Source organism: Rutilus rutilus (genome assembly GCF_951802725.1).
Source record: "Rutilus rutilus genome assembly, chromosome: 21".
Taxonomy (NCBI): Eukaryota; Metazoa; Chordata; class Actinopteri; order Cypriniformes; family Leuciscidae; genus Rutilus; species Rutilus rutilus.
The window spans coordinates 34,156,385-34,166,880 of record NC_140226.1 but is presented as its reverse complement, the minus strand read 5'-3'; the positions used below and the strand labels follow the sequence as shown (position 1 = coordinate 34,166,880).

General features: G+C 36.4%; 1 protein-coding gene across 2 annotated transcripts; it reads left to right on the top strand.

Moving 5' to 3' along the window:
• The first annotated feature begins 201 nt into the window (after positions 1-201).
• LOC311281130 (adhesion G-protein coupled receptor G2-like) lies at positions 202-10,435 on the top strand. Of its 2 annotated transcripts, XM_084393846.1 has the most exons (12): positions 337-1,447; positions 1,488-1,595; positions 1,674-1,836; positions 1,903-2,040; positions 2,367-2,480; positions 2,563-2,599; positions 2,690-2,790; positions 7,162-7,292; positions 7,428-7,693; positions 7,942-8,032; positions 8,112-8,395; positions 10,055-10,435. In XM_084393846.1, exons 3-12 carry the CDS (start codon positions 1,702-1,704, stop codon positions 10,153-10,155), a joined length of 1,398 nt encoding a protein of 465 aa, XP_084249972.1. In that variant the 5' UTR covers positions 337-1,447; positions 1,488-1,595; positions 1,674-1,701; the 3' UTR covers positions 10,156-10,435. The 2 variants fall into 2 exon arrangements, with proteins under 2 accessions (XP_084249971.1, XP_084249972.1); XM_084393845.1 differs by having other exon boundaries at positions 202-1,595.
• The last annotated feature ends 61 nt before the right edge of the window (positions 10,436-10,496 follow it).

Sequence of the window (10,496 nt, the reverse complement as noted above, 5' to 3'; positions counted from 1 at the left end):
GAGACAACTAACAATCCAACTACTAGTTTCACAACATCTGAGACAACTAACTACCCAACTACCAGTTTCACAACATCTGAGACAACTAACAATCCAACAACCAGTTTCACACCACCTGAGACAACTAACAATCCAACTACCAGTTTCACATCATCTGAGACATCTAACTGCCCAACTACCAGTTTAACATCATCTGGGACAACTAACAATCCAACTAACAATCCATCTACCAGTTTCACACAATCTCAGACAACTAACAATCCAACTACTAGTGTCACAACATCTGAGACAACTAACAATCCAACTACTAGTTTCACAACATCTGAGACAACTAACAATCCAACAACCAGTTTCACACCATCTGAGACATCTAACAATCCAACTAACAATCCAACTACCATTTTCACAACATCTGAGACATCTAACAATCCAACTAACAATCCAACTACCAGTTTCACATTATCTGCGACAACTAACAATCCAACAACCAGTTTAACATCATCTGAGACAACTAACAATCCAACTACCAGTTTAACATCATCTGAGACAACTAACTACCCAACTACCAGTTTAACATCATCTGAGACAACTAACAATCCAACTAACAATCCAACTACCAGTTTCACATTATCTGCGACAACTAACAATCCAACTACCAGTTTAACATCATCTGAGACAACTAACTGCCCAACTACCAGTTTAACATCATCTGGGACAACTAACAATCCAACTAACAATCCATCTACCAGTTTCACACAATCTCAGACAACTAACAATCCAACTACTAGTGTCACAACATCTGAGACAACTAACAATCCAACTACTAGTTTCACAACATCTGAGACAACTAACAATCCAACAACCAGTTTCACACCATCTGAGACATCTAACAATCCAACTAACAATCCAACTACCATTTTCACAACATCTGAGACATCTAACAATCCAACTAACAATCCAACTACCAGTTTCACATTATCTGCGACAACTAACAATCCAACAACCAGTTTAACATCATCTGAGACAACTAACAATCCAACTACCAGTTTAACATCATCTGAGACAACTAACTACCCAACTACCAGTTTAACATCATCTGAGACAACTAACAATCCAACTACCAGTTTCACAACATCTGAGACATCTAACAATCCAACTAAAAATCCAACAACCAGTTTAACATATTCTGAGACAACTAACAAACCAACTACCAGTTTCACATCATCTGGGACAACTAACAATCCAACTACCAGTTTCACATCATCTGGGACAACTAACAGTCCAACTAACAATCCAACAACCAGTTTAACATATTCTGAGACAACTAACAAACCAACAACCAGTTTCACATCATCTGGGACAACTAACAATCCAACAACCAGTTTCACATCATCTGAGAAAACTAACTACCCAACTACCAGTTTCACATCATCTGAGACAACTAACAGTCCAACTACCAGTTTCACATCATCTGGGACAACTAACAGTCCAACTAACAATCCATCTACCAGTTTAACATCATCTGAGACAACTAACAATCCAACTACAGATTATCTAAAAGACAATAATGGATATATTAATCCCTCAAAAGCATCGTAAGTGCATGGTTACCAAGTGACTTTCAAAATTAAAACTCTTATCACAGAATACAGAGATATTTTTCAATTTTGCAGAGACGCCTTGAACAATCTGGAGTCTAAGATGGAAGAGATGGAAAACAACAATATAAGCAACACACACATTGTCATGGGGGATGTTATTGGTCTTCTTCACATACAAGACGAGAACACAGAAGCCAGAGACACATGTTACTCTTCAGATCCGGACAGGATAAACGTAAGACTTGAGAAACAATAAAACATGGTATGATTCCTTATTTATTATGCTATTTTTTTTTCACAGGTTACTGATTGTCAAAGTGGCCTGCAGACAGACATTCCCTGGTCTGTAAAGATTCCCAGCGAGGCCTTTAATAAATCACGACTGGAAAACCATGGACGCGCGTTACTTGGAGTTCTACGGTTCAAAAACATGGGAAAGGTACATTAAGGAATGTTTATGGGACAGTTCACCCAATAAAATTTACATTAATCTTTTTCCATAATGACTCAAATCTCTTGACCTGGCTGGATATTAGGACATTATGTCATAACCACTCCTGTTATGATGCTTCTATTGTGTTTTTTATACTCTTTGCGATTCTAAATTGTTGTTTGAAAAGAGTTAAAAATTCTACTTTTATGTTCCATTGAAAATGTAACAGCATAAGATACATTTATGTATTAAAACTATTCTTTTAACAAATGTTTCTTGATCTATTGTATTCATCACACATTTCTATTTGATTTGCTCTATTTCTAATTTAGGATGAAACAAAAAATTACACTGTTTTGAACAATGAGGTTTATGGAATAACAATGAGGGCCAATATCTCCAACCTTACCAACAACATAGAAATGTTCTTTACACAGAAAGATCTGGTAATAAAGGTTTTGTTGTGAAACTTTTTTTATATATATAATGACCAGACACTGTAAAAGCAAAATAAAAATGTTCTTACAGGTCGGTGAGGCGTCCTGCAGTTCTTGGGATGGCAAAGGTACATTTATTTATGGATGTATTGATCAGTTTCCAACAGCAAACCTAATTTATTTGATATATTTCATTCCTCGCTCTCTTTTCTTTGAAGGAAATCTTACATGGACGACGTCCGGCTGTGAGACAGAAAAAATCAACAATAACACCATAAAGTGCTCGTGTTCACATCTGACGTTCTTTGCAGTGCTGATGGTGAGAAGCTTCTCAGAGTTTCATTTAAAGACCCCATGAAATCAATATCAGAGTCTTTTAGTCCACTATACTGTTAGACTTTGCCGTAATTTTACAGTTACTTACCGCATAAAAGCCCAGTAAAATACCATTTATATTATTTACGGTTAACTACTGTAATATGCACTGCATTATGGGTATTTTTATGGAATTTACAGTACTTTACTGTTTATGCAAAAGCAGTAGTGCTACTGTAAATGAAGAAGACAGATTTTTTTTAAGTTTGTATATGCATATTGTATTTATGTTTTAGGCATATTAAAATATCATATGATAATGTTTTATATTTTTTCCCCCCATATTGTTCTGCAGATGAAAATTATGAATCTGCATTCTCATTTTTAAGCTATGCAAACACTGGATGTTTAAAAGTTAAATAAAATAAATAAATATATATTTTTTTTATATATATACAAAAATTCACAACTGGTTCCCATACAGGCAATATAAATGATATAATTAAAAAAATATATTTTATTTTAAATTAATATAAACTTTATATATATAAACTTTGCTTACACCTCACAAAATTTAAATTGTTGCAAAGCCCGCGCAACAACCTGGCAGAATGTAAGCTGAGGTTTGTGTGACGTCACGTGTCGAGTGCGCGCTCATAACGGACGTCCCTGCTGAGAGTGGATCGCTAGACGCCAGCTGGGGTTTTTTCTGAGGTAAGTACTTTTTACTGAACAAATTTATTTTATAAGTTACTTTTACAAAGTAAACCATTACCAATATCAATTAAATATAGCTAAATTTATGAAGAAAGTAAATAATAAAATCTAATAGGCTTTTAATAACAGCTCACAGGACAGTCTAATTTTCCTCGAAACTGCCGCTTTAATATCCCATTAAATGCCATAGAATTGACTGACTGCCTTTTCCAGTAGATGGACCCAATCTAATATTTACACAAATAAAGGTTGTCTGTCTTTTTTACGACCATTTATGGCATATTTGACTCGTCAGTTAAATGTGTGGCGTTTTGAAGTAAGTTAGGCCTAGCGCGTTTTCTCAAAGGCATTCTCTCGCGCTCTCTCTGGCCCAGGCCCGGTTCTATGGGGCTGCTATGCACCCTCAAACGCAAGCAAGAGCAGCCTCGATTGATACTGTTATAATATATTGGCGAAACAGATTTGCCAAACCAAACGCTCCAGTGCATATTTGTGCTTATTTGTTTTCGCGCTCTGGAGAACGCAGGAGTTTTTATTCAGTGCCGAATTATGCAGGCTCGCGATAACTCTCATTTACAAAGTGTAGACAAGATGTAAGAGATGTGACAGCGACATACATAAATGCTGGATTCACTCTGCACAGGAGCGAAATATGACATGTTAAAAAAAGCTTTCTATTTCAGATTTAAGTTTGAAACTCGACTGGTAATAACTGCTGTTGCACAAGTTGATTCCTCGTCTGTCCATGAACAAATTTAGATTAAATAAACTCATGACCATTTCTCACACATTTTCTGTTTTTTTATTTTTTATTTCTTAGGCGTGCCGCAAGAACACCACGGACACAGTGTAATCACCATGGGAAAATCTCAGAGTAAAACTGGGAGATATGAAAAATTTGATACACCGGTGTATTGCCAGATGAGAAGTTTATCTATGTTTATCTAAGTTTATCTCTTTTAATTCATTTTATAACTGTACTGTACATCTTTTTTCATTGTTTTTATAACTGTTTTAAAGTGCCCCTATTATGTGATTTACTACAACACTTACCTACAACAGGTTTACGTGCATCAAAGGTAAAAAAAAAACTGTTGAATTTTCTCATAATATACATTTGCACATCACCACATTTTTCAAAGATTCTTAAACGGCTCGTCAGATGAATCAATCTCTCTAAATCCCTCCTTTCCACATGCTACTGGCCAGACAGCTCAGTCTGTTGTGATCGGTTTACTGCGTACAGCACGTGTGTCTTAAACAAAAACACCCATTGCCATAACAACATCAGCTGTCCTGAGGCTTCCTACACCGTAAACTAAACAGTAACGAACAATGACGTCGATTTTACCATATCAATCCGAACGTGAGTCCAATAATGAAACACTGGAAGAACTAGTTATTCAACCCCAACCTCCATCACAAGGACGACTCAAGCAGGACGTTTCTCAGTGATACACTGCATTAATAGACACAGTTATAGATAATCGTGGCCCACAAACTGATTAGCATAGGTATTTAAGTAAGACAGTGATAACGTGAGTTAGCAGGAGACCTATACAATATAAAACTCAAAACTACTCCATCTTCCAAGAGCAAGCGGTTTGCAAATCCTGCATTGAATTTCGAGATTTGAGAAGCTGTCATCAGTGAAATAAAGGGAACACAGCAAAAGTTTAGGATTATACTGCTGTGATATCATGGTAAAGATGAACTTTAACCACTGATTCTTCACATGCTCGTCCTTGGGTAGGGAAAATACAACTGGCTTTACCGTCACATTGTAGAGCACAGCGTCTTCTCAACATGATGCTATCTAGCATCCACAGGGATCAGCTGTAGTGTTTGAGGGGTTTCAAGTTTTCCCTGGTGTCGGCAATATGCTAATGTTTCGTCTTAACATCACAACTAAATGGCTTATGACTCATTTGAAAAACGATTAGGCCTCAGAGGCCTCATTTACACTGCAGGTCTTGATGCCCAATTCTGATTTGTTGGCTATATTTGATTTTTTTTTTTTACCGTCCGTTTACGTTCTTTCAATTGTGACCCATATCCGAGTCATGTGCCATACTATCTGAAACATTGCGCATAATAGGGTTAAATTATCTTACACAGATGGACGAACGCGAAATATGCTTGATGCTAGTTCTGCGATATATGCGAAGTTCGCCAAACATCACCATGATTATGAGGCCGAGGAGGATGAAAAGTGCCATCATTGCAGCCTGTGCATATGCTTCAGTTATTGTGTGTGAAAGAGATCAGGACTGGTGGGAGCATATTGTGGCGGGCTTTAACGAGAAGCAGTGGGTCCGAAATTTTAGGATGAGCAAGCCAACCTTTGATATGTTGTGTCAACGTTTGTCCACATTCCTCTTCTACGACGTGGTGGAGGGGTGGTGTAGCGCAATGGATAAGACACATGCCTTTGGTGTGAGAGACCCGGGTTCGAATCCACTGTGAGACACCAATGTGTCCCTGAGCAAGACACTTAACCCCTAGTTGCTCCAGAGGCGTGCGACCTCTGACATATATAGCAATTGTAAGTCGCTTTGGATAAAAGCGTCAGTTAAATGAATAAATGTAAAAAAATGTAAATGTACGACGACACAACGTTTCGACAGGCCATCCGTCCCTTTGCAGACGTGCATCGGGGTTTCCCTCGTCATGAAACCGTGGAGAAGTTGCCTAATGCCTCAGAAAATCCGATCAGCCTGTTTACATGACAGTCGCATTGGCACATATCCGATTTATATCTGATTTATTTCCACATATGAATGAGGCCTTAAACCGATCTCGAAATATCTGAATTCATGTGTTTTTTTTCCTGTTTACACTGTCATAGAACACATCCGATCTGTGTCACATATGAGCAAAAAATCTGAATTGGGTTACATTTCACTTGTAAACGAGGCCTTAGAGCTGTTACACACTACATGAAAGGTCATTTTCAAAAATCCATAATAGGGGCACTTTAATTTTCCTTGCTTTTATTTTGTGATTATTTTAATTCCTTACTGTGTAAAGCACTTTTAATTGCCAAAGTGTATGAGGTGCTATATAAATAAAACTGCCTTGCCTAATGTTGCATCACAATAAATAAATAAAATGGATGTGATTGATTGTGAGAGTGAATAAAGAATATGCTGATGTACATGGACTCAAGTCGCTTTTTTGGAATTTATTAAATTCAATAGCATTCATGTAAAATATAAATAATAAAATAGTGTAAAATGGGCATAATACTGTAAAATGAAATTGCGGTATGGACATCATACTGTAAAATTAAATTGCAGTAAGGGCATCATACTGTAAAATTTAATTGCGGTAAGGGCATCATACTGTAAAATTAAATTGCGGTAAGGGCATCTTACTGTAAAATTAAATTGCGGTAAGGGCATCATACCGTAAAACGCATTTACAGGTAAGCTACTGTAAAGGGGAACTTACAGTAACTTACTGGCAATAGTGCTGCCAGTAAGTTACCGCAAAAATACGATAAAATGTCTAACAGTATATGCTAGTGAGCTTGTACAAGTTCAATAAAGAAACTTAACAGATAAATGCATTTAAAATGTAAAGATCTGATTCTTGCTTACAAGCAACAATAGGTTTTTAAAAATCAATCATCTGTGTGTTTCTGTTGTTTTCTCAGATCTCTCCTGCAGATGTAAATGCAAACATCACAGCGCAATATGTGGAATCACTGAGCTTCATCTCTTCTATCGGCTGCGGCATCTCCATGTTTTTTCTGTCCGTCGCTCTGTTCATGCATTTCCTATTACGGTAGAGTCTCTTAAATATAACATATAGTTACTTTAAGTTCTTTGACCATTCGCTTTTGCTCTTCTTTTGAATTAAAGTGTCTGCTAAATGCATAAATGCATGTTAGAAATACAGGTTGTTTTTATATTTGAACAGGAAAGCCAGATCAAACCACGCCACAAAGATCTTGATGAACATGTTTGTGGCTTTGTGTCTCCTGAATTTATCCTTTTTGTCAAACGAGAGCGTCGCCAACACAGGAGACAAGGCTGCGTGTGTCTTCATAGCGCTGCTCATGCATTACTCCATGCTGACTACATTCACCTGGTTCTTCATTCAAGCTCTTCATATGTACTTATGGCTCATCAGACAGAACGTCACCATCACAAACTACATAAGGAAGATCACCGTGTTCGGCTGGAGTGAGTTATATGGAGAAACCATCTGTTATAGTGTTCACTTAAGAAAATATATTGTGCACGATACATACTAACTACTGTCATGATACTTTTATGGTGTTTTTGTCCTTTTCTTGAGCCGTTCATTTAAAAAGCATCTGAGCACTCAACAAAATAATTTGTCTCCATCAGTGTTAATTTAGGATTTTATTTATTTTTTTATTACTATTTTTTAGTTACCTATAATAACCCTGGTCTCCGTGTGCTTTCAGCGTTTCCGGCTCCAATAGTCGTAGCTGTTGTTTCATTAGGAGGATATAAAGAAGTGATTATAAACACAACATCTGGAAAAACCACACGAATGTAAGTTGTTCTGATGTCACAAATGCATGAAATAATAATGAAGCTTTTAACATCGACATCTCTTCTCTTCTAATTATAGGTGCTGGATTACAGATCCTTTAATTCACTACATAGTGAACATTGGCTACTACGCTTTAGTCTTCATCTTCACGACTGGAATCTTCATCATGATCGTCACTAAGATTGTCCAAGCCCGACACGTAAAAGCGGCTGACGGCAAGAGAAAGACGTTCAGAAAGCAGCTCATGATGGTGTTGAGTTTGTTCCTGCTCTTCGGCCTGACGTGGGCTGTGGCGTTCTTCAGTTATGGACCGATGCTCATTCCCTCATATTACATCTTCACCGTGTTTAACTCGTTTCAGGGTGAGAAACAATCACATGCATAATTACATTTGGTTTAGTAGAATGCTTCTATTTATCCGTACATAATTGTTTATTTTATATATAATTATTATTTTATTATATTGATATTTTATTCTTTTTAAAATATTATTTATTCATTTATTTATTCATTCATTTTATTTTATTCTTTTTATTGATTATAAGGGTTTATAATTGCAGCTATTGTAACAATCAATCTGACCAAAAGTATTTGGCCCAAAGTTTAGTTTTGGTTACATTAAAAAAAATATGCAAATGACTTTAAAGGTACTGTATGTAAGTTTCTGACTGTACTAAAGCATAAAAATACCTTAATATGTTTGGAGATATTTAAGAAACATGAGTTCACATCAGTCCATATACTTGTTTCTCTAACAAAAAAAACAATGCTATATATTTAATTATTCTCCTTTGAAAATATGCGTTCCGTGTCAGAATGTCTGTCTTTGTTGTGGACTGTGTGACTCCGCCCACAGCCAGTTTACCCAATCATATTTTAGCACCCTGGGTTGCCAGTTGGTGGAAAACAACGCGTATTTCAGTCATGAAAGCCGGCAAACTAAAGGGGTCCGAAATCAAACCTTCTACCCATCCTAAAAAGCTGTATGATCAAAAGTATACTAAAGCCGTATAAATATTGGAGATGCGCTTGAGAGAGGGTGACAGCTTAAAATCCAGAAAGGTTTCAAAACGAATGCTGAGTTGGCTAATTTTCTCCTGTGTATATATTATTATACAAATATTATTGCATGAACTACATATTGGCACATTCTCTGAACTATTTGCACAGAAGTACTCTGCAAAATCAGCTCTATCTTGCTATTAAATCAGCCTTTTGTTTTGCAGAAATAAATGCAATAAAACTTTTTATACCAGATTTCATTTATAATTTCATATGAAAATATTGCCTACAAAAAATATTTTACTTCATGATTATATTTTGTTTTTTATAATGTTGAAAATGTAATCAGATCATGGGGACAACCTTGAAAAGAATATATTGTATTGTGTATCTTTTTGCAAAACATTTGTCTTTCTCTGGCTTGAATAAAGTTATGCTTCATATAGAGAGATAATATAAGCCTAGATCACGCTTTCTCTTTCCATTTGTTCTGTTTTTTTTTTTTTTTTAACACCAAACTTATCAACGCCACTTCTTGAAATGAATTTTTGCATGTTTTGTGATCAGATTCTGTCTTAAACTGAACACGACGCGTCTTGTGTGCGATACGTGTCAGGTTATCTAGCTGCGTGACTCCCTTGTCCGGTGTGCGACCGCCTTCTGACAGGGTTTGACTGAACACCGTCACACACACCAGACGAGAAGAGCAGCGCCACGCCATGTTTTCAAACACATTGTTTTCTATGAGTGTACACATACCGGCAACGCCACTCAGCGTCTGTCCGCGCCGTCCAGCTACTGTTCAAAATCCTGCTGCGCCATTTTAAATAAAGTAGCCTATGCTTTCTATAGAGAGCTATAATATAGACCCTCTCCAATATTTTGAATTTGGACTGCAATACTCAGTTCCCCCACTAGCTGTCAATGTTGCATACTGCACCTTTAATGATATATTGAATGTATTTAAATGAGATAAAACATGTTTTTCTTACTAGTTTTATGTTTGTATGTTTTTTCAGGGTTTTTCCTCTTCCTGTATTACCACCACATTCATAATGATGTTGCGGGGAATTTCTCTGATGATCCAGAAAGCTCCAGCTCCACCACAACCATCGTTTAATCCAGAATTAATGTTGTGGAAAATGTTTAAAATTAGAATAATTAAGGTTTAAGTCTTTCTCTCTTAGACTTTCTTAGACTGATTTCTTTAACTGGGCTGCTGTTTAAGGGGAAACTGTATTGTAACCAAAATAATCAAATTTTCACCAAAGACAAATGTCACTTGAATAAGTGAGAAATGTTTAAAATGATGTATGTACATTAAATTATGACCCTAAAAAGGGCAAACTTTACTGAAATCACTCAAAATAAAAGACAAATATCTGTGGTGATCGTTACTGAAACCGTCTGTTATTGTGGGAGGATTGAATTTTGCTGAATATTAGTGAATAGTTAGAAAAC